This window comes from Meles meles, chromosome 5 (assembly GCF_922984935.1).
Source record: "Meles meles chromosome 5, mMelMel3.1 paternal haplotype, whole genome shotgun sequence".
NCBI lineage: Eukaryota > Metazoa > Chordata > Mammalia > Carnivora > Mustelidae > Meles > Meles meles.
Window position 1 is genome coordinate 67,023,615 of NC_060070.1, and position 25,502 is coordinate 67,049,116.

Genomic DNA, 25,502 nt, shown 5'->3' on the forward strand with positions numbered 1-25,502 from the left:
TGACCCTATTCCTTTGCTTTACATATAAACATAAAGTATTCTTTTGCACCATTTTAACTTTCCCTTTTCAGGAAAGCAACTGCTTTGCAAATTAAGGGAGGGATGTCATTTCGGCTGGGAGGGGTGGTAGACAGGATCTCCCAGGACTTGTTCTGTATCTTAGGAAACCACCAGTGGCAAGACTGCCTATGATATCTGATTGTGTCACCCACAGAACACACCTGTGTCTGTCTGCATTAGTGGCTTTCACACTTACAGTGATTTGGCATGGATAGGCGCCATGTGACTGCATCATGATGCCCTTTGGGGTGCTGGTGGGGGGCTTATGCCTAAGCATTTATGTGTTGAAACAATTTAAGTCACAGACTGCTTTTGATTTCTGCTTTATAATACAGCTGGAACCTTAGATTGAGTTTTTGGGAACTTAAGTGAGTAAGTAGGTTATGGATATCCTTTTAAGATGGTAAAAATATAAAAATATTTGCTGTAAAAAGGAGACGCTGGAGCCGAGAGGGCTTAAAGCTATTCTATTAGATACAAACTTAGCTGATAAAGGTGGCAAAGTAACAGATTCCTGCCTGTAGCCCAGGAAGATCTTTACAAGAAGGCAGGATTTCCCGTGTGAGCCTTATTGCTCCAAGCAGGAACCAAGATCAGAGTTACCACAAACTTAGTCATATACATGACATTATTATGGTTTTTAGCACATCTGCCTACACCACTATTACTTGATGTCTTTTTTTAAACCAAACAAACTCACGTGTACCGACATATATCTTTTGTAATTTTGGTACCGATAAAAAACAGATCAGATGTGCTTGTTACATTGTTTCCTAGTATGCATTAAAACAAACAGGTAACTATTAAGGTAAAAGAAAGAAGGTTTGTTTTTTTTTTTTTTTTTGGTAACAAGAAGATGATCTGGTTCATCCTTCCATACGCATAGTGCACTTTGGGAACCAGTGCTAAGAAGGGTCTATAGTAATGAAGATTGCTCACTTGGAAAACATGACTTAAAGGCAATTACCAAATAATATTGATAATCTTTTTTTTTTTAAGATTTTTTATTTATTTGACAGAGAGAGATCACAAGTAGGCAGAGAGGCAGGCAGAGAGAGGGGAAGGAAGCAGGATCCCCGCTGAGCAGAGAGCCCGATGCGGGGCTCGATCCCAGGACCCTGAGATCATGACCTGAGCCGAAGGCAGCGGCTTAACCACCAAGCCACCCAGGCACCCCTAATATTGATAATCTTAACGAAGATCCTCTTTACTAAACTCATTTGAAAAATGTCTTGTAACTGGGCAAACTCTTCAGCTGCTATAAGCATATCATGCACAATTTAACTTTGGTAAGAAGAGACTACGTCATCCAGAGCAACCCGTCTTTTTGAATAATATGTTTTTTCACTCAACAAATATTTGTCAAACCCTTACTATGTGCAAAGCATTGTTCTAGGCACCAGGACTAACAGTGAACAGAATAGAGTTTCTTTCATGGGGAGCTTATATTTCATGAATGCAAGATGAGAATGAATGCGAAATTAATTTCCGTTAGTCCCAAGGAAAAAAAATTGATAGGACTACAGCATTAAACTCTAAATCAATCAGATGGCCTATACTTGGCATGAGAGGATGTACACATGCTACCATTTGGCTTTTCATTTTGTCTGGCAAAGTAATTTTCATGTTTTTGTTTGTTTGTATAGCTTTTCTCACAATATACTATTTTGTTGATGCCTTTGCCCGTATTTCTTGGCCCCATTTAAAATTCCACTCTACAATTTAAGGAATGGAATTTAGAATTTCCTGATACTTCAGCCCAAGTTTTCATTTTTCATATGTAATTTAAAATTGTCCTTAAGTCACCTCGAGTCATACTTTTCTTTCTTTCTTCTTTTTTTTTTTTTTAGATTTTATTTATTTGACAGACACAGATAGAGAGCGAGTGCATACAAGTAGGCAGAGTAGCAGGCAGAGGGAGAGGGAGAAGCAGGCTCTCTGCCAAGCAGGGAGCCTGACATGGGGCTCGATCCCAGGACCCTGAGGCTCATGACCTGAGCTTAACCAACTGAGCCACCCAGGCGCCCCTCGAGTCACACTTTTCTATTATTCATGCCATTATTATCGTTGGTTAATGTTTACCAGCGCTTTGTATCATTTAAAGGAGCATAAGTTTTTCCTTCTCTTACATCTTCTCTATTTTAGACACTTAGAAAATAATACCAAAGGTGATTTAAGGTGGTGAGAGCTATTTAATGGCTCAAAATACTCTGAGAGAACATTCCTGTCATAAGACTATGGTGACATGTCTTCTTATTAATTTCCATGTAGTGGGTGTTTCTTACTTATCCAGCTATGAATGTTTGAAGTTCATCCATTGTGTTACTCTTGTTAGTCATTTCCAAACAGCTGAAATAAAAAACCCAGTGCTTTAGATTATTTTCAAAATCTCGGGTGGCACGACTGGCCTTTATAGGTTCAGCTAATGGAAATTTTTAAAAATAAGAAAGCTGAACTCTTCTCCAAGATTGCTTTGACGTCCCAGTTAATAATTGCTGTTTAAAATAATTGGCTCTAAAGAATTCTAAGATTCTGAGAAGTCATGAGTCACTGAAGACAAACTAAGTTATACCCTCAAATAGCTTTTGCGTTAGATGTTTTTGGTTATATTAGAATTCTTTCAAAACAGGTTATCCATATTTGGCAATTCTGAGTTAAGAGAACATTTGACTGACCAGAAAAGGCTCGTCTTTCAATACATTAATCAACTCTTTTAAGAGATTTCCCTCGAAGGCGTTAAAATCTATTTGCCTGTGATTTTTTTTTTTTTTTTTACATGGGTAGTAAGACACTCTATCAATGGTATCATAAGTCATGTTGAGCCTTTAGGAAGCTAATATTGCCCCTTAAGGAATAATTATTGCTATAATCAAGAGGGATAAATGATAGAGAAAACATTTCAAGAAAAGAAGTCCTCTAAAAGAGGGAACTGTGTTTCTTTCCCAACCTAGGAGCTAAGCTATTAGAATAGTGCCTGGCACATAATAGATTCTCAATAAGTATCTATTTAGTGAATAAGCAAATGGAAAAGAGTATCCCAGCAACTGCAGTGTGTATACCATAAATAAGGTTTTATATATATATATATATATATATATATATATATATATAGTGTGTGGCATATAGAACACTTTCAATACATATCAGTTAAGTTTAGAGTTATCATTGCAGATTGTGTATTGATATTGGCTTGAGATCCTGGACTTTTTATGTGAGAAATTTGAAATGGGATTGAGTCCTGAGACCAGTATATGTTGTTTTTATGAAGCAGGTTGATAAAGAAGTCTTAATGTAAGGTAGAGAAGGTTGGACTAAAGGAGTTGATGTGACAGAGAATGCATTTTCACCGCACAACCAGGAAAAATCGGCCATGTTTCTGAACTTAGTTTCAATGTTAGCAAGAAGCAACCACTTGCTAATAATAAGCAAGATACAATGGTGAGAAAATGTTTTTCTTTACTCACAAGCCTTCAGTCATTCTCCACTTTATTCTTTTTACAGAGTAAATGACAAACTGCCATTTAAGATTGTCCCTGTTCTTACTCTAACCAATCCTTATTGTGTAGTATAAGTTCAAACTAGTTTTAACATTAATTCTCATTACCTTCCCTCCAACCCTGCAACTCCCTCCTTTCACCACTCTTTATTTTGAATGCCCTTAAAAAAAACTCCACTGACAAAGATCTAATCATTGTCCAAGTGCCAACGCCAGTCACCTGATGAGGTCCTTCCCTAGAATGTCCAGTGATCTCTTCACTGGAATTTCCTTGGCACCTGTCAGTTTATCTGGTGTTTATCTGAGTTGTGTGCCACCATTTACCCCCAATTTTTTTTTCACCCTGTATCTCTTATAACTCATAGCTTGGCACACAGTAGTTGCTCAGTAAATACGAATTGTTTGATCTAATTTAACTTTTCTTAATTAAAAAAAAAAAAGATTTATTCCAGATCTCCCAAGGAGACTTCTGGCATAGATTTTTAGCTTTCTGGTCTTTACCAGAATTGTCTCCAAATTAGAAATTTGGAGACAATTAGAAAACAGAGCTATTGTGGTAAAGCACAAAGAAAAAAGATGGTGGCCTTTCCTTCTTCACATGGCAAGGATTGTCAACCAACAGTGACTGAGTGGAGTGAGAGGGAAAAGGGATAAATGGCTTATCATCTATGCTAAGGTAAGTATTTTCTACTTCACTAATTTCTTGGCAACTTGGAAATGCTAAATGTCTTTCCATTGCTGTGGGAACCAATGGGGAAAGAGGAACAAGGAGAGAACACTATGCAGCCTCTGCCTAGAAGGAAACGAGCGACAGCCACAGCTGTCTTCATGCAAAGAATTGCCTCCTCTCCATGGTAGTGGGGTGGGTATGTGGGACAGAGTAGAGTTCCTGGGAGACAGAGGTAAAACTTGTTTTCATGGCTAAACATTCCTTATAGACTGTATTACGCAAGGGCACGTGCGCGCGCGCGCACACACACACACAAACACAGGAAAGAGAGAGGAGTCTCTGTTGTGAGAGTACTTCCTTTTTTGCAGTTTTGTATCTCAGGGAAGATTGAGATTGTGGGGTAGGACAGGAATAGTGATGGGCTTTTCTATAATGGCTCACACAATGGGAAAAAGGGAAAGCAATGGCAGACACTTAGCAAATAAAGTGGGGCCAGGCCACCATGTTATTGCAGGGATTTCTCTTTCAGTGGTTCCACAGCTGTGGTACTTCTTATACCGAGGGCTGGTGGCCAGGGGGAGCACAGAATTTGTTCTCTGGGCAATAAATACACAACCATCAAGCTCAGAAGATCCTCCAATTCCCAGTGTCCACGACTCCCCACCTTGCCTCCTATTTCAGAGAGAAAGTGGAAGGCATTAGGTGGGAAATTCTTTCCTTTTCTGCTACAAAACCTACAAAACTTCCTACTATGCAGACATTCTTTCCTTCTTTCTACTTGTTCTATTAGAAGAGGGGCTGCCTTTTCTTTCTTTCTCTCTCGTTTTTCCTTCCATCCTTTCTAAGATTTTATTTCTTCATTTGAGAAAGAGAGAGAGTGTGCACGCACAAGAGAGCATGAGCGGGATGGGTGGGATGGGCGGGAGAGGGAGAACAGGCTCCCCGCTGAGCAGGGATCCTGATGCAGGGCTTGACCCCAGAACCCTGGGATCATGGTTGGAGCCGAAGGCAGACACTCAACTGACTGAGCCACCCAGGTGCCCGGAGCTGCCTCCTTTTCTTAGACCAGTCCTCCTGTCCCCATTACCCTTCAGGACCCTTTACTCCCAGCTGTGACTTTTCTGTCCCATTTGGCTTGTTGTTCTTTCTCAACTAGGTCTTTCTCACCATAATTTCAGCATCCTCTAATGTCTTACAAACCAACCAACCAACAACAAAAACAAAAACAAGACCAAAAAAGCCTTCTCTCTCCCACATTCCAACCACTGTTTTTTCTCTATCACTTTATTTACAACCATACTTGGGAAAGCAACGTGTCAGGCATTGTAGAGGGAGCTCAATAAAGATTTGTTGAAAGAGAAAGTCCCTGCAAGAATAGGAGAATGAAAAGGGAGATGCATCTTTCTTTTCTTCAACATAGGTTGAGGACTCCTTACTGTTACATATCATATACTTGTCAAAGCACTTCTACATGTGGCCATAGAGAAGGGAAATACAGATACCAGGGATAATAACAGTCCACCTTACTGAGAACTGATACTGTGGTAGGTGCTGCGCTAGACTACACACTCACTCAGTACCCTTCATGCCAGCTCTGGGAGATAGGCACCCTTCAGCTCTTCCTTCCCAGACCCGGAGGCGGGAGGACAGAGGGGTCCGGACAGACTCTGCTGCCAGAATCCAAATCCAGACAACTGTTCTAGAACCAACGGCCCCCACCGCCAGGGGAAGGCCTTGGTTGATCCTTTCTTTCACTGCCAGGGTTAAAATTTATTATCTATATATAAGGTTAAGTTTAAACAAGGGAGGCCTGTGGTTGAGTAGAAAAACAGAATGTCGAAAGACCTGAATCCTAGATCTTAACGCTTTCATTACCTTGTAAAGAGTCACTTAGCATCTCTGTTTTCTTTTTGTTTTTCTTTTTGTTCTTATTTTTGGTTTTCATTTTGTTTTGTTTTTCGCTTGTAAACTGAGAAACCTGGCTAAAAGACCTCTTGATTGCCTTCATTTAGATGGTTTGTCAAAGGTAAAGTGCTGTTTGAACGTGAATTAGAACTTGGATTTCATGCTTTTTGGAATAAATTTCCTCTTGAAACGACAAGGCATTGTTGTGAAGTATCACACATAGCTTTTAGAAGTATCTAGCTTCATAATTTCCAATAATCTTTCCAAGGTGGCTTAGCAAATAAAGTTTTCTGGTCCATGGCTGCAGCTTCATTTTCTGCATCTTGGTATTACCTTATTTAGAAAAAAAAATCCATTTTGGATTATATTGCTTTTTCTTTTTAATAAAATCCCCTTTGTTCTGATTATAAGACGGATACATCTTACGGTAGAAAAAATAGAATATCAGGAAGAAAGAAATAATAATCACCTTGAAACCACACCTGTTAAAACTTTAGTGTATTTTAAAAAACATAACCGACATCCTTAAGATCCTGCTTCTTTTTATTTAACATATTATCAACGTTTTGAGAAACTTTCTTTCAATTATGCACAGTTTGCGTGACAGGAAATAACCAACTCCCCCTTGAGAAAAATTAAAGCAACCGGTGGCAGCCTCAAATCCGACTTTGTCACAATAGCAATTCCATTTCCTTCTGCTTTAGGGAAGGCGTGCAAGTGTCCTCCGTGGTCACCACCACACCCTTCTCCTTCTTATCAAAGAATACAAGCTCAGATAATGAAACAGGCGACTTGTCGTTTGGCATCTTCTGCCAGAGCAGTAGGAATGTATAGCTGAGAAGTTGCCAAATCTAGTGTTTTGATGTGTGATTATATATCTTCTCACTAAGTTATAGAAATATTTGTTCAAAGATACTGAGGCATTTTTGTACCAAAAAGGAGAGAGTCTAAATGTACTATAAAAAGAAAATGACTATTATAATGTATGAAAAATATTTCATACGAATAATTATATATGCAACACAGAAAAGGAATGTATTGCATACATGTATTGTCTTTGACCATTAAAATTCATCTCTAAGAAAGAATTATAGTACATTATCATTAAGAGCTTGTGCTCTGGTATTGGATTTTTGGGCTTTGAACTTCGGCTTACAAGTTATTTCTTGGGTGAGTTTCTTTTCTTTGGGCCTTAGTTTCCTTGTCTGAAATAGTAGTGCCTACTTCCTAGGGATCTGGTTGGGATCAGCATCAATCTTGTGCAAAGCATGTAAAGCAGGGTCTAGAACCTAAGAGCTCCACACACATTATTATTATTATTATTATTACTATTTGCTATACTATGTGTGTGGCATAATTGACCTCTATCAGTGTTTCCCTAATACTCATGGAAGGTCCAGAGCCAGGCTTGCTGATTCAGGTAGCCTGGGACGTTTTGAAATATACTTTCCAAAGATTCAGGTTCAAAAAACTTTGCAGTTTTACAGGGTGGTGGATTTTTCTTGGAGATTTGGTGGGAGCAGAGAGGAGGGAATGAGTCATCAGTCCCCTGGGAGGGTGCAAGCAGGCTTTGAAAAGGTCATAATGCTGGGAGAGGGCTTGAGTGGTGAATAGATACTTAGGAGTGGAGGGGGGTGGTGTACTCAGGGGAGGAAGAAGATACATCCAAAATTCAACTACATCTATGACGGACCCATTATAAGCAAGACAGGCTGTTGGACATACAGATCTCATCTACATCTCCCCTCAACCCAGTGAGGCTGATGTTACCATCTCCTTCCACAGGTGTGGACAGTGAGTAGTTTGGGCACTTTTCCCACACTCACAAGAGAAGTAGGATTCAAAGCCAGGTCTGACTTCAAAGCTCTTTGTCTTTCTGCCCGCTTCCTCCGTTAAGCATGGTTTAGAGTGCACACTTAGCAGTGGGTGTGTGGTGTGTGTGGTGGGGCTCTGGGCCAGGCGGAGGAGCAGCCTGTGGTTAGGTGGGCAGGACCTTGGCTATTTCTGGTGTTTGCAGCAGCTCTCCTGTGCTTCTTGGCCTTCAGGAGACCTCTGGCCTTGGGGGCCTTGACCAAGAGGGACCTCACCCAAGAGGGACCTCCACCTGGCCTCCTTCAGCTTCGCCCTGGAATGGAGCACCTCCCATCTCAAAGGTGTGGTGGTGGCTCTTGTTAGGTGCCTCTGCACTGGCCATGTTCGCTTGGGGACTCTCCTCAGTAATTGCTGTCCTCCCTTCTTAGGTTACTCATGAGTAATAAACCACCCAGGTGACCCAAGGCAATTTGGTTTGCTAGTTAAGAGAGAAAACCATCTTCTTGAGCTTGTGTGAGAACCCTGAGATCTCAGTTTGGAAACACACAAAAGATTCTGAGGCTGGAACACTTTCTCTTTTGTCACATGTAGAGGTAAATACGGACCCTTGGCAAGTCATTTAAATCTTCTAAGACTTTGAAAGTAGGGTAGCAGTGACACGACATAACCCCTCATTTTGTTTATTAATGAAGTCACAAGAGATAGGCTTGTGCTTCCTTCTGGGTGGGAGGTTGAATTTAATTTTGTTTAACAAACAACTCATTCTAACTGAGTGACTCATAGGATAACTTCAGTCAAAAGAAACTTAATTTACTCCTGCTTCCCTCTTGATTTTACTGTCTCTATAAATCCAAAGAAGCTGCTATACCAGAAAGACTGAGGAAGTCAGGGTTTTACTCATGGAAGTGCTGCAGTAGCAAATGGTCATTTCTCTGTGCTACATTCAAGTGAGTTCGCAAACCCACTGGGCTCTGACATAAACAAATGTATTTGTAGTGACTAGAATCCATGGTGCGAGGTACGGCAGTATCTGAATCGTGGTGTCTAGTTTCTCACAGAGGAAAATAAATGGCTGGTAAGACTTCTTTGTGGGTTTTATTGTTGGTAGTCTTACACTTCTAAATCAAACTTATTAGACACTATAATTTTAGGGTCCCTGGAATGAAGTCGTTGGTTTGGTGATACCTGTTCTGGTCCTATGGCTCATGGAGGATCATGATTCCCAAGTGGAACTTCCAGATCAGGCCTTTCTGAACTGCACTGCAGTCCCTTATTTGCAGCTCTCTCTTGGACATTTCCCTTTCATTCTTGCAAACAACCTGTCCCTGAGCTGTCTTCTCCCAACTCACCCTCCAACTTTGCTCATGGTTGATCTCATCTCCAGTTCTTCAGGTGGCCAGATCCACCCCGGGATTTCCCAGCATTCAGTATCATCAAGTTTTACCTCCTTGTCTCCACTTCGTCTCTGGATTTAGACCTTCTTTCTACTTCTGCCATAGTCTGCGGCCTGATCACATTTCTCTTGATTTACTGAGTCTGCCCCTCCTACATAGGAGTGTTAGTTAATTTTCTTAAATGCTATTTTATGCTGTCTATGTTTTTCTCAAAATTCTCTGGTGACCTTCCTTGCTTAATGAGTCAAGTTCAAGTTCTTTATCTTGGCATTCTAAGACTTTTGCTTTCTTTCTAGTCAACATACTTTACTACTTTCTGGATCTTCTCCCACTTAATGACTTAATGTCTCCCATATGTCAGCTCAGTCTCACTTTTAGGCAATTCCTTAACTAGAGGACACTATCTTATCTCTGAGGGTTCAGCACAAGACCATAAGCCTGCTTTTCCTGCTCAGAACACATCAGTAATCTCTGCCTTCTTTTGTCTCTGATTAGTTGTCTTTGTCAATTCTTTTAGAACTAGATCGCTTATGTTCTCATATACTGCTTGTATAGTTTAACGTATATGCGTCTTGCCCATGTAGTGAGGTCTTTAAGGGTAAGGGAATATCTAAAAGTTTCTTTTTGAGCACTCAGAATCCTCAGCCCAGGTATAGGATGTAATAAGTGCCACCCTGCTATCCACAGTCCTTGTTGACTTGAAAGGAATTGTCCAGCTATTGCAGGGTCTTTGGTAGACTTCAGTCCCACGGCTGTCTGAGACAGGAGCTATCCCAGCCGTGTGGTTACCGGTGTGGCTCAGGGCACCTTGGCTTCATGGCCAGCTTGGCATAAAGTAGATGTTCTATTCGTTGAATGAATGAATGACAACACAGAGGAAATACTGGGCTCCCTATTTTGATTATTCATTTTTCATCAATCATATACAAAATAATAAATCTGTTAAACAATGTCAGCCAGGCTAATAAAAGGCGGTGGCTAGATTCAGTTTTAGCTTTAGAAGGCAAAAACTTTCTATTTCATTGTGGATTTCCCCAGAAAGTCAGGTACATTGAATGGCCTCTCCTGACTTCTTTGTTTGGCTCCTACTTCATCTTACAATGAAATTTACATCTAGTTGAGTAGAATTGTTGATGACTCCTTCCTGGTTCCTTAGGTCTTGAAGCACATTTCAGAATGGCTGTAAAAATGTTGGCCTTAGTGTGTAGTCCTCCTTCACTTCATTGCTGCTCTAAAGCTGTTCCTGCTTTAATTCCACCTGAATGCCTTTCTTATTTTCCCAAGACTGAGTTAACTGTTCCCTTCCCCAAAGTTAATCATGCTCTCCTCTGAATCCTGTATACACAAACATGTTTCTCATTCTATGTATACTTTTAGTATACATGCATGTATTATTAAATGTATCAGAACACATCAGAATGTACAGATTTATGTCTCTATAAATTCCTCAAAGACTATGGCTGTGTCTCATTTATCTTTGTATCTCTAGCGCCTGACTCACTGCCTACCTCAGGAGTACTCCATCAATGGTCACTGGTGAGTAGTGACAGGGAGTGAGTAAAACAGTGAGGCCGACATCAGTTGTGTCTTCCGCAATGCAGTGGCTTTTCGGTGGCTAACCATCCTACTGGTCTGGCATTTCTGCGTGTGGAGTGCTGGGGAGCTTGTAGCCACAGACCCTGGGTGCACATCATGGAGCATGACCCACGCGAGTTAGAAAGGAACCACGACCACAGTCAGCATCTTGTCTTGTCTTTCTTCTAGGAGTTCTTGTAGTTCTTCTAGACAACTCTTGAACTTTGAAATTTTGGAGTGTTACTCTGGAGCTCACAAGAAGTCTGAGCGTTTCCCAGCTGACATTCCCTTCTCTGCTTGTAGAGCATGGGGCTGGGAGCCTGAACTTCCAGGGAGAACTGGATATCATCTTCTGAACATGACTTCTTCCCAAACATCCCATAACATTTTTTAAAGGATGTTTTATTTTTTCTTTCTTTTTTAGTTGAGACATAATTGACAGGTAATATTGTGTAAGTTTAAGTGTATAAGGTGTTTGATTTGATACATTTATATATTGCTGTATGATTACCACAGTGTTAGCTAACACCTCTGTTAGGTCATATAATTACCATTTATTATTGTGGTGAAAATAATTAAGATGTAGTCTCCTAACAAATTTGAAGTGTATAATGCAGTACTGCTGACTATAATCACTGTGTTGTGCTTTGGATTTCCAGGACTTACCTATCTACTAGTTGCAAGATCATACCCTCAAAAACATCTCACCCTGGAACATTTTAATTTAAGCCCCTTACATTTTGTGTGATTCTCATAGGTAACATTAAGAGTCACATTTAAGAAGATGACTGAAAGGCTGTCACCAACTGCTAGGAATTCTTTCTTAGAAAACCGAGTTTGTAAGCAAATTGTCCCTCTTTAAGAGGGGGGCATCCCTTAGTACCAGATGGTTTGTAACATGCTGGATAGCTTTTGTTGATGGTTCTTCTGTGAACATATTTTATATTTCTGCAGGGTGTAATGTTTTAGATGTCAGCTTTTATTTTTTTATTCATTTATTTTTAAAGATTTTATTTGTTTGAGAGAGAAAGAGAGAGTAAGAGCAGGAGCTGGGGGGAAGGGGAAGAGGGAGAGGGAGAGGAAGAGGAAGACTCCCCGCTGAGCAGAGAACCTACAGGGCTGGATTCCTGGATACTGGGATCATGACCTCAGCCGAAGGCAGACGCTTAACTGCCTGAGTCACCAGGGCACCCCTTGATAGCAGTTTTTAAAAAAGTCTTTGAAACTCTGGGTCACTTCTCCTCCATAATAATATATAATAATATATTTTTAAAATTATATATTTATACATCAATCACATTATATATTTAGATATTATTTATATTATTTTATATTTACATAATATATTTGCATAAAATATTTGTCTAATTTTGTCTAATTATGTATTATATATGTATTATATGTATAAATGTATGTCTAATGTATATGTATGTATAATACATATGTATATATAAATATGCATTATGTAATATAATTATAATATATAAAACACATATATATTTATATATATGAATAAACAGTATTTATTAGTTCTATTTCAATAATAATGAGCAAAGGAAAATATTTTTGTAGCTCTATTAAAATTACCTCACACTTGTAGAGTTAAAACGGCCCTGCCTGGAGAAGCACATCTGGAGGAATAGAACTTTAAAGATCAAGATTAGCAAATTAGCCAACAGGAAAAGCCAAAGAGCCAATTAACCTCTTCCTGCAAAGACGGAGGCTGCTCTGGGGCTCCAGGCTCTCTGAGGCAGCTGAAACGTGCCTCCCTAAAACTTCCAGCTGAAGCTGCCTGGTTCCTTCAAGCTCCACAGTCGCTGGGAATGTTTGCTTTGTATGTCACTTCCTTTGCCCTGCGAGTGTGGAAGTCATTGTGTTGCTCTGAAATGGTTGCCATGGGAACATCTCCACCTAGTCATTATCTACTCAGCCTACTGATTACATTAAACCAGGGGACAGAGAGGTACAAGGGCGCTGTAGCCACCTGTTCTGGAGAAAACTGTGATCTCTTTTGCGCCATTTTTGCCTCTGTGGCCACACATTTCTCAGAACATTGTCTCTGTTTTCTCTTCTCTCATTTCCCTCCAGAGTTAGGGAATGACATAAATTCGTAGGACGGTGGTATTGGGATAACGGAGTCCTTACATTCCCATTCCTCCTGCCCTCCTCCGGGTCCCTGTTTTCGTATCTCACACAGAATAAAAATAATTGTCATTCTTTTCTCTCCCTCTCTTCTGCCCCTCCATGCTTAGGCGTAAGGATAATCCTCTTCTTTAAAGGTCTATGATTCTTGAGCCCACATTATGGTGCTGAAGCTACATTTTTTCTGCTTCTTATCTAGAGAAGCTTCTCAAAATTCACACAAAGCCTCTTTTTTAAATTATATAAAATATAAACAGTAAATGAAACTGGCTGTCAACAGGTAACTTTATCTGACATATTTCTCAATAAAGAAATGCGTGGGTCTGGATGCGTCTCTTATGAGGAGGATTTCAGATCTTTATTCCTGGATTGAAAGTGACATTTAAGAGGTGTTGTCTTGAAGTAAATTTTTTTAGTAGGAAAAACTTTAAAAAACCATTGGCCTTGTAATTATTGTCTAAACCAGAATACTTAGGGAGTGAAAACGGCATTAATAAGTTTGCCTAGACAACAGGTACAAATTTGACCCTTTATATGTAGACAAATACATAGGCATGGTAGTACCAGGTCTTCAAAAAATAGGGAAAGAGATACGTCTTCCAGAACAATGTTTGTTCAGTTGGAAATTGTAACTGAGGAATTTAAAATCTGAATGAGCAAGGAAGTTCCCTGTTTACACTTCTATCTCATGTAAATTAAGACAATGTGAGTCCATTCTTGAAAGTAAAGTGATGGTACTGGGGATTGGAAAAAAAATGACATTAATGAAGGAAAATAGACCAGGGTGAATGTACCTATGGAGATGTCATAAACTTTTAACTTTTTTTAAAAAACTGACTTAAGGGTTAGTCACTCTTTTCTGTTAAGGGTCATACAGTTAAGTATTTTTGGCTTTGTGGGTCATATGGTCTTTGTTGGAAAGTAGCTGTAGATGATATATAAATGAAGGGCATGGCTGTTTGCCAATAAAATCTTATGTATGAGACAGGGATGGGTGGGAGCATAGATTACTGCATTGGTTGTTATTGGCTCATTCTCATTCTAGTTATCTGTTTTAATGTCTACAAGTTTTGTTCTGACAGAAAGATATTTTAGATACTAATTCTGACATCTTCTTGTTCTGCTATGGCAGGTTGGGGCAGTAGCTGAAAGGGCCAATGAAGAAGTGCAGTGGACCTTACTATTTAATGTACATTTTTGTTAGTCATGTTCCAGCCATTCAAGACATATGCTGAAGTGGGGGGTAGAATGTGAACCTCCTGCCACACTTTGGTCAGGGAGTGGCAGCCACGTGAATTTCACTAAGCATTTTAGAAGAAGAGCTGCCGGGATGCAGACATAGGGGAGAGAGGCTCTGGTGATTTGGTTTTTCCTATAAATGGTCTTTTTAAAAAAGTCCTACCTGGATTCTAGCTTGGCAGAGTGGGGAAAACTGCAAGCACCTGAGGAAAATAAAGTCTTTAGTCTCTGCCTATACTTGAAAAAAAAATGACCCACAATGAAGGTAAATGATACAAAAAATCACTTTAAACTAGTGCGGTACTTACTGTGTAGAACTGGAATCAGTTGGTAAAAATAAAAGTTTTAGAAGAAAGTCTTAAAATGTTCCTTTGGAGTTTATCTTTATATCTTTATAGAATTATATTTAAAATGTTTCCTTTTAGGCAGGAAGCATACGTTAACAACTCAGGCAGGCAAATCTCAACAAGAACATGAACGACATTAAAGAGAATTAAATAGGATCTCTATTTAAATATTCTATCTTAAGTCACTGTATGGAACACAGATAGACACACACCTGCTGCTACCTGGTGACAAGCTGCTGTAATTGCAGGCTAATCTAGAAACTGGAGAGTGACCACAGTCATGTTATTGATTCTGTTTTCAACTCTCTAACCAGGTACAGCAGGCATTTGACAAATGAATGGAAAGTACCACAGACAAAGAAAAATCTCAGAGGGCTTCAGTCCTATCTGAGCTGTTGAGCAAAATATAGGGGATGACAGATGTTGTAAGCATTTAATATAATCTTTTTGGGGGGTCTTTTGATCTAATTGGTAACAAATGCAAGTGAGAGGTCAGTTCTTTGAGATTTTGTAGTCTATTTAGGGATATGTTTTCTACATCTAGGAAAGAAATTGAGTCCACGATAAAGCAAAATACAATGAAGGCAAATTGATATTGCTTTAGCATGTTTTACTGATAAAGAGACATAAGTGAAGGAATTATCTAGAGTAGAGTGCTGAGCAGAGGAGAAAGTAGATTTCCAAATGGAGGGCCAACACTGTCACTTAATGTGTGGAGGGTCATGAGCAATAGATGGAGTGAAATGGGAGTGGAGGAGAAGAGAGCATCTCATACCAAGGGAAGGAGGCCGGTGTGAATCCAGGCACTAGGAAGTTTCTGGAGGACCTACGGAAGATGGGTAACAGGATGGCACCTGCTTGTAACTGATTTGTTATATAGTGAAATATTATCTGCATTGGTTTTCTGTTTAAATTTTTTTATATTTTTTTATTGTTTTAATGTTATAAAAGTAAAACAAACTAATTGTAAAAAACCCAAAATCCAAGTGTTACAGAAACCTATGATGTAGACAGTGAAATACTTCATAACTCCACTTACAAAGATAACTGCTATTAGCTGATGTTGCTTATTAATAGCAGCATAATTTGGAAACAGATTATATCATTTGGAACCTTGAAATTAGAAAGAGAAGTTTCTCCTATTTTCCTTATTCGTCCATGCCTCATACCGGAAACCATGATATAACATCTCATCTAATATTGAGAGAGACTTTTTGGGTTTTCTCCATCTCACACTTAGTAGGTGAAGCCATTGGAGAGCCCTGGTGTCTGTGAGACAGTGAAATAAATATACCTTTACTCATCTCTATCTTGCTTGGTGGAACCATATCCCTGGCAACTGGAAATCAGTAGAGTCTAGAGACTGTCAAAGGGGTAACTTTGGGTAGCTGGAACAGTCTAGTGGAGGTCATAAGGAAAGTTAAGAGATGCCATCAAAGCTCTGCACTATACCCCCCAATATATCCAATATTGCATTGGTTTGGCAAATCAATTGTGTCTTCTACAATGTATTTTTGGGGACTGTGTTGGGGAGGTTATCTCTAGTATGGAAACGTTGCTCCAAATCTCTGTGTCCCAGAAAGAGCTGAGAAAATAGATATTGTACATTGATAGGGAAGTTTAATGAGCTAGAAGATCATAAACATTTCCATCCCTACTGAGCTTTTGAGGATCTAAAGATAGCAAGTTTTGACTTTTCTTAGTAATTTTTAGGGGTTAAGGTAAATCGGTATACCTCTTCGGCTGAACTTGTTTATTCCAAAGGAAAGTAAAACCATGTGGTTGCAACCCAGCACTTCAAAATGTATGGATAGGAAGCGACATGAGAACCAAACACTGAAAACCACTGAAAACCATTTATCCACTTTCTACCTCCACCGGCCTCTCTAAGTCCAAAGTGCTGGATGGTTGCGATAGTTAGAAGACATGACATAAAGTGGAGAGACTAGTAACTGGTCTGGGTTTCCAAAGGAATTTGAGAAGAATGGAGTTATGAACTGGAGGTTGAGAAAAACTCCAAATAAGGAGAAGTATATGAAGGGGAAAGGTAGAAATGAATGACTTTCTGAGTATTCATAATGGAGGAAGCAGCAAGTCCAGACTTCTAGGGCTCTGCCAAGGTGAAGAGTTTTACTGGAAACGTGAGAATGGATCACAGGGACCTTGATTAGATAAAGAAGGGAGAATGACACAACAGATAGTTACTAAGGGCAGGGGCATAATAGGTTTCCCTGTGGAGTTTTAGCAATGAAATAGAATCTCATCTGGTTGAGTCCAGGATGATGGTGGAAAGAATGTGCTAGATAATGAAAGTGATAAGCTTCCTTGTATAGGCCTTCACAGTTTTTAAGACTTACATTTTTATTTGAATTTTTCCCACTTTATTGAAGTTTATTTTTTTTCTTTTCAAATTTTTATTTAAATTCTAGTTAGGTAACATAAGACTTATATTTTTAAAGCTGACCTGATATCATTTGATCCTCACTAAAGCTCAGGCAGGTAGGCAGGGCCAGAATTACATCACTAGGGAGGAAATCTAAAGACAAAGGGTTAAGTTCCATTTGGGAGGGGAGACATGGAGGAAGGAAGGCAGACCTCAGAGGGTTTTGAAGTTCAGAGGGAAGTGAGTTTTTTTTTTTTTTTTTTTTAAGGAAAGTTTGTTCCTTTCCAGGTACACTTGATTACTCACTGTTAAGTAGGCGGAAGTCAATGAATGGGTAGGAGCCACGGCGTTCAGCAGGAACCCCCGTCTGACCCCTTAGTCGTACATCTCCTAAAAAACAGAAAATCCAAACAAATGTTTGAAAACATTGCCAAGTATATTCACTTTTCCACTTATGTCACTGGAACCAACACCAAATGTCAGGAGGAAAATGATTTCCATTCACCTTGCATAAGAGAGAGCTATGTGAGAAGGGATATGAATGCTGAGTGGAATGAACTTGGCAATACTCTGATGAGCGAAGCAGCACTCTGCTCCCTTTTAGATCTGCCTGGAAGATGGATCTGTGAAAATCATAGGAATTTACAAAATGTCCATTGTCCAAGGGCCACAAAGATGAGGCATCTGAATTGGGAAGGACGAATGGTGTTCTGGGATTATAGCTTTTATTCTTATTAACATGTTTAATTGCCCAGTGTTATTCTCTTGGTTCCAGCACAGTTGCCTTCTGACTGGTGTCTACCATCCTGTTGCCTATGCTGTATCATGGATCTGCTTTAGAACCCGCTCAGTGAAGGCCCATCCCGCTCCAGGTCGTTTGGACACTTCGCCTCCCTTGGACATAACATTTGCTAGGGTTTGTAGAATTTATTTTTTTGTAGGTTTTCTTTAATGTCTGCATTCACTATCCTTTGTGATGTGTCTTCTGCCTTCCTGATCAAGGGTACTGACTTTAGAACGAAACAGACTTGGGGTCAATCTCAGCTCAGACACCTGTTACCTGTACGATCATGGGAAATTTATTTCTCTTAGCCTCAGTTGCCTCCTTTTAAAGTGTCATTGGTTAAAGAATCTAAAATAACACTTGCTGTCTTGACATAAATGCTGGGTTTACTTCTTCCTCAACTCCTGAAAAGCAAGGACCCTGCATATTGTGTTTTGCATTTTTCCATACAGCTTTGTGTATTGTATGGCATATAACAGAATGTCTTCTGTTGACAAGAATAAATATAAAGACAAAATTTGCCAATTAGTACATAAAGTGGAATTAGAGGAGAGGTAAAAATACATGAGATCTACTATATTTCTGGAAGAACTGAATCAGGGAAAATTTCAGTTCCATGAGTAATGGGTCCACTCCCATAAACTACTCTTTCCCAGATGTGAGGCAGCAGCGGCCCTTAGCCTATGAGTAGAGAGGAGGTACAGTCTTCTCTCTACCATTCCCACCTCCTATAGTTAATCAGTGCCTGGGTGAGATCCCTTTCAGCTGTAACCCACACCGTTGACAATGTTTAAAATATCCCTTACAAATAGATGGGCTTACCAACTGCAAGTCGTGAGCCTCTGGACTATTTCGTGCTTTGAATTTTATATTGGTACCTTATTTAATGCTTTATATCATCTGATATTATAGTGCCATACTGATATTAAGGAATGTTACAGTTTACAGAATAAAGCAAAGTGGGAGGAGGAGGAAAGAGATGGAAAAGTACTTTTATAAATATGAATATCATCTGACATCAAAGAAAGGAATGCTGTTAGCATTTGGCAAGCTCCTGGAGTGGATGGCCAGCAGTTATAAGACAGCCATTGGGGAGAGTTGAAGGGTTTTCCTTCTTCAGCAGCTTGTCTTGAACACCCCATGTTTATAACACTTTGGAAAGTTTACAAAGCACTTTCACAAACATCACAGTATATTTATTTTCTTCTTCATCTCATTGGATCCTCACAATAGTCTTGTGAAGAGAATCACTATTATTATCCTTACTGTATAGGTGAGAAAAAGGAGGCTCAGGGGAAAAAACAAAGGGCCGTTGTTCACCTACCCAGTCCCAGCTCAGAGCTCAGGCCTTTTAAAGGCACTCAGTACGGACGCCTGGATGGCTCAGTTGGTTAAGCATCCAATTCTTGGTTTCAGCTCAGATCATGACCTCATGAGTCATGGGACTGGCCCCCAGTGGTCTCCCCACTCAGTAGGGAGTCTGCTTGATGATTCTCTCCCTCTGACCCTCCCTCTGCTCCCTCTAACTCTCAAATAAATAAATAAATCTTTAAAGGCACTCCATAGATGGATATTGACTTTAAGTGACTGCCTAAACTTATGGTTCTTTAAGCTCAGAATTAGCATGGCTGGTCCTTAAATCTAGGTTACTGAACTTCACAGCAGAGCTCTCCCCTCAATACCATTGGTTACTAACCTTAAGGAGAGTGCACACCTGGTTTAAAAAAAAAAAATCACAGGCCCTCACATGATAGAAGGTGAAATTTAGCAGCTATGGAGGAAATACAGCATGTCAAAATGATATAATAAATTCAGCACTGCCTAAATGATTTCTATTTTAGTTTTAGAAGATAGATATATATGTAACAACTTCTGCATGGATGAGACTGTATTCATTTGGTCTACAAAGCTGGCTAGGTTTTAGTCTTGTTGACCTGTTGTATCATCCCTGTGGGCTTCTCTGAATGACTTTAGGCTCATTGATTGGAAATCACTTGTCCCCCAGCATTTTTTTTCCCTCCGTGTTAACAAAACATTTCTCCTGACTTTGCAGTTCAGAAGGTACCATTTTCCCAGAAAATGTCTGTGTAATATCAATAGAGGTTTAAAGTCTTTGCCAAAATGTATTCCATTTGTCCATCTGACAGTCTAAGGCAGAGGATGCCCATTATCTTGTAAGGCTTTAAATTTAGGGAAACATCGAGAAGACAGCACTGCATGGCAGAGTGGGTAAAGGGAAGGCAAGGAGTGAGTAATTCAGAGACTCCTGTTGCCGAGAGGATCAATATTTCACCCTCTTGGGTGGTTATGGGTAAATCAATAACCACTTGGAGGTCCGGTTTTCTAATATTTAAATTAATTAGCATAATTACAGCAGCTTTGCCCACCCCATAGGGTTGTTGTGAGGAAATTACAAGGTGCATTAAAATAGCATGGTGGGTAACAATTACTGAATCCTTACACCAGACTGAGCACTTTACTTGCATTACTGACCATCATCTGCTCAACAACCCAGTGGAGTAGGTGTTATTACACCATTTTGCAGATGAGGAAACTGAAGCCAGTGGAAATTTGATAATTCATCTGAGCTCACAGAACTAATAGGTGTGGAGCTTGTGCTCAAAATCAAAATCGGCTCTTAAACCCCACGTTGTTAATCCCTCTCCTGTATTATCAGGGTGAAAAATTGCATGAATAGTTGAGCATTCACTTTTTATTGCCCAATGCATGCTTTGATTGCTATTTGCCGATAAACCAAAGACATATTCATCATGATTCCTGGAACCTAAATGCCAGGGAAATCCACCCCCTTGATGAATTCGAGATTCAATCAGATAGATGTTGTTTATTTGAACAGCAGTCCAGCGGAAATGGGCTGAACGAGTAAGACAACCAAATCCTGTTCTGGATCAACAAGGCATCTATTATTTTCAAGTAAGAGATGGAAGGCAATTATTAAAAATATTATTCAGTAGAACTGAAATTACCTAGCAACTAATTTAATTAAGCTCTTAATTAAACAGAATTTTCATGATGTAATGCCATTTTGGGGAAAAAGAAACCGTGAAGCAAGTTGATAGCAAGGACACTTAAACAAACAAACAGAACAAAACAAATCAACATCAACGACAAGAACCTACAGAACCCATACCTGGAAGTTTCCTTTTCAATGATTATTCTGTCTATAACTACAATTACAGTCTTGGAAGTGGATTACTCATAAACCTAATGATGGTCTTTAGGTTTAGTAAATAATAGAGTTTAAAAAGGATGAAATCACGTTAAAAATACTAGTAAGGCAGGAGGCAGGACAATCCTAAGTGGGTAACAAAGCATTTTAGAAAGTTTTCCACATCAACACTTAAATGCAAACAAGCCAAACATTCCATATGTTGAGCATTCTATTAATGGGAGACTCTGTTGAGGTGAACTTCATGTCTTAAGTATATATTTCTAACGTAGAAAGTTCTCTCCCTTTCTCCCTGCTTTTATGAGCCCCTTCTGATGCTAAATTGCTTCAATATGCTCATGGGAAGAGAGAAATACTTCAGTAACTCTGGTCTCTGGAGAAGCAGAGGCCACTGGGCTGATGTCCGAAAAACAGAACAAGTGGACTCCTGCTGGACTGCTTTTTCTGGCCTCTGGTCCCAGGCACTCATCTATTTACCTAAGGCCTTATATCCAAGCTAAACAATTATTTTGACTATTCATTAGGCCCTTGTTTAACTTAAGCAACTTTTTTTCTGGCAAGTGAAAGGTGCTATGGAAGCTGGGTCGGAAGTGTTGACAGCTCAGAGTCGTGTCCTCAGCCTGTCCTTATTGTGTTCCAGAATGAAACAAACAGCAGGGGAATTCTTATTTTGAAAGGGCTGCTTCTCTTTTGCCCCTTCAAGCCGAAAACATAACATGTCGTCCTCGGGTATTTCAGGCTGCAAACACGGGCAGAGAGCAGGGCTGAGTGGCTCCGGGAGACCCGGAGACAGCCACTCACCCTCCCAGGGGACGTGGTTCCGGGATGGACCTCTTGCCCACTTGGCCTCTCGGGCTGTCTCTGTTTCATAAAAGCTTGTGCTAGGGAGCAGACAGACGTTCTGTGGCCTCTTATGTAACTGGCAAAGATGGTGGAGACTCTGGCAGCCGTGACAACTTACAGTGGCTGGAACACGGGCCACATGATGGGAACCAGAGTCTGGCCCCAGTTGTGGGGTCAAGGTCATTTCAGGGTGGAGAAGCTGGGTAGGAAAGGAACAGAGCCGTGGCTACTGTGCTCCTGTTGCATCGGAGACATTGAGGAAGGTCACGATAATAGCTGCAGGAAACACGCGGAGAGTCATCGCAGGGGAGTCACTCTGAGCAAGGAGGATGAGCCTGTTGTCGTGTCAGAAAGCCACCACTGTGGAGCAGCCCAGACATGGTGGGAGAGCAGAGGCTCTCGGGAAAGGTATTCCTTTGAGCTTCCTTAGACAGTACTCATGCACAGCACTGCTGTAAACTTGCAAACTTAAGTCAGAGAGAACCCAGACCCCCAAATCACAGCCAGGAGCTTTCATCGGGCTGCATAGCCTCAGCGGGCGGCTTCAGGTATTTCAGATGACTACTCTCAATTAGCAAAGTGAATTATTTCTCCTGAGATGTTTATCTAGCCAAAAAAGAGGAGGAAGTTTGTACAATTTGATCTCTCTGTAGATTTATGGGACAGTACAGGCAGCCAGTTTAGATAACTTAGGCAGAGATGACTGTTCTGAGGGCTATGAGCTTGCCTGAGATCCAAGATCCAAGATGGCTGATTAGACCACATTTCCGGGGCTTCAGTCTTCTGCTTTAGGTTTTTGAGTGAGGCTGGGCCTCTCTGGTGGCTAAGGTGTATATACCATCTTGCAACTTTGGCTTAGAATTATTAAATACTCTATGATGAAGGTGCATTTTGGGACCTGCATATTACGAAGGTGAATATACAAATAACAATGTCTTTCTTTTCTAAAGCAGGTGAGGTAGGTTTCAACTCAGACTAGACATTCTTCAGCTTGATGGTTTTACAGAAGGAAAAGGAGAAGAAAAAAAAAAGTTGAGGGAAAAAAAGTTACAATCACCAGGAACACAGGAGTCTAATAAAAAAAAGATATTGAACAAGAAGTAGCAGAAATGCCTGAAGAGAATTCCAAGAAGCTATAAAAGGACTTAAAAGAACACAAAGAACGTGTCTTCTTATAAAGATTAAAGATGAGGGGAATAATTTGCAGAGTCATTTTAGGGAATATGTGTTCTGGCTCTGCCTTAAGTAATGAAAAAACTGGTGTAAGCTTGCACATGATTCACTTATTTCTGGGATTATGTTTTTTATTTTATTTATTTATTTACTTGACACAGAGAGAGAGACACACAGTGAGGGAGAGGGAGCACAAGCAGGGGGAGCGGGAGAGGGAGAAGCAGGCTTCCTGCAGAGCAAGGAGCCCAATGCGGGGTTTGATCCCAGGACCCTGAGATCATGACTTGAGCTGAAGGCCGATGCTTAATGACTGAGCCACCCTGGTGCCCCTGGGGTAATGCTTTTTAATTCTAGAATCTCACCAAAGCACAGTTTGTTGTTTTAAATAAATGTTACAGCTCTGGATGTAGATGTAGATAGAGCTGTGCTTGCTCACCCCCAACACGTCATGATGCCTGGCACATGATAGGCACTCAAAAAATAGTAACTATTATTCTTATTTACTTACTGTTCTTCCTGAGGTTTCTGCCTGTCCCCTCATTTCCCCCTCCCATGATAGTCAGTATTATTTAGGAGAATTTCTAAGTCAGGAACTGTTTTAAGGACTGTCCCTGTATGATCTTGTCTAGTCCTTATGACAGCCTGCCTGAAGGAGATGTGTGTATCAGCCCCCTTGTACTGAGGAACACAGAGAACTTGCTTGCAGGTGACTGAATTGGGATTAGAAGCCAAGTGGCTTTGGCAGCCCCTGGTGTCTAACCACTGCTACACAGGGCCACTATCCCCATTCTCTACAGCAGTGACCAATGAGATCACCCATGACATTATTCATGGTACCATGATTCATGGTGTCCTTTGAGCCACCAGGCTGTTTCTCCTCTGTCTGCTGGGTAGTTTAGGGTTATAAAAGTAAGTACCAAATCTATGTCCTGAGGAAAGACAAATGTTTATCCCAGTACTTTTTCATGGGAGCACTGCAAGCCCAGTATGACAGGAATGCTGTGGCCCATGACAGGGGAATGACTGTGCTGTTTAGACCACAGGGCCCTACTGGAGATCTAGACATCTTGTAGGTCAGTAGAACTTTTGAGTAAGTGAGTCAGCAAAGGGGCCAGTTCTAGGGCAGGCTCTGAGGGGACCCTAGATTAACTGAATTCATTTCAACAAATGCTCATTCATTCACAGCATTATACAAAGTGTTAAAAAGTAGGTGTGGGAAATAAAAATACAAAGATCCATAGGATGTCATCTTGGCATAGAGATAATTAATCATCTAGAAGACAGCCACAGAAATGAGCAAATATGGCATATGCTAGAAGAAGTCTGATGTTTAATGGTACTGGAATATTTGGGTTTGGATCCCTCTTTCAGAAAGAAGCATTGTAGGCTTTATGATTTTATATGGATAAGTAACTTGAAAATTTCTGTGCCTTGAATGGTTTCCTAACTATCTTATAAAATGTTTCAGTTGGTAAAACTGACAGATAATTATTTAATGTTTAATTTTTAAATTAAATATAATTTTTAAATTTTTAAAATATTTTAATTTTAGTGTAGTTAACACACAGCTTTATATTAGTTTCAGGTCTACAATATAGTGATTCAATAATTTTATACATTACTCAGTTCTCATTATGATAAGTGTACTTAAATATAATTTTTACACTGAAAGGCCATTCACATTTCAGAACTATGGTTTAAAGAGTGATTTGGACTCTTACACCAGGTCTCTAGCAAGCAAGTTTCTTACAGACAAGAGACTTAAATGAATAGTGTCAGTTTCAGAAACCACTTGTTATCAGAAGAGATGTCCTTTGTATCTGATGAATGTGATAGCTTTCTGGAAAAAAAATATATGTATACACACACAACAGGAGAGGTGGGGAGGAGAGAGAGAGAGAGACATAGGACAAAGAAGAGAGAGAGGAAGCTATAGAGAACCTGGACGTGAGGAGGAACTGAACCCTGGGGCTGAGGGGGAGGAAGGTGTCAAGGATAGTTCCTAGATCTCTGCATTGCATCACTGGATGATTGGTTGTGCCAATCACAGAAAAAAGGAAATTCTAAAAGAGGCATTATTTTATGTTCTTCATTTGAGAAATGATATTTAATATACAAGATATTTATGACACATGGTAGTTTTGGCAGATAATACAATAGTGAAGAATCTTGGGAACAGTCTTGGTCTCATGGAGTTTAGTCTACTGGAGGGGACATCAAAGAACCATTATGTGCATAAATGTAAAGTTGTAACTTTGGAGAGTGGAATAAAAGAGACATATATTGTGTTAAGAAACTTATAATGGGCCAGGGAATGTTGTTTTAAGCTTCCCTGAGGAAGTGACATTTGATCTGAGATCTGTTGAATGAATGCAAGTTAATTTCAAGTGAGCATATATCTCAATTTTCCCTGGAAAAGCTTAGTTTATGCCTTTTGTTTTGCCTGGTGGAATTAGTAACAGTGCCCCTTTCACTCTCAGAAGTATTCT

General features: G+C 40.0%; 1 protein-coding gene across 3 annotated transcripts in view; it reads right to left on the reverse strand.

The window, feature by feature from the left end:
* The window catches only part of PDE7B (phosphodiesterase 7B), a 324,027-nt gene that overhangs the window by 57,789 nt on the left and 240,736 nt on the right, over nucleotides 1-25,502 (reverse strand). For all 3 annotated transcript variants that reach the window (XM_046006469.1, XM_046006468.1, XM_046006470.1), the window contains one exon: nucleotides 17,330-17,413. In XM_046006469.1, the coding sequence (XP_045862425.1) occupies nucleotides 17,330-17,413 (84 nt within the window). The remainder of the gene's footprint in view (nucleotides 1-17,329; nucleotides 17,414-25,502) is intronic.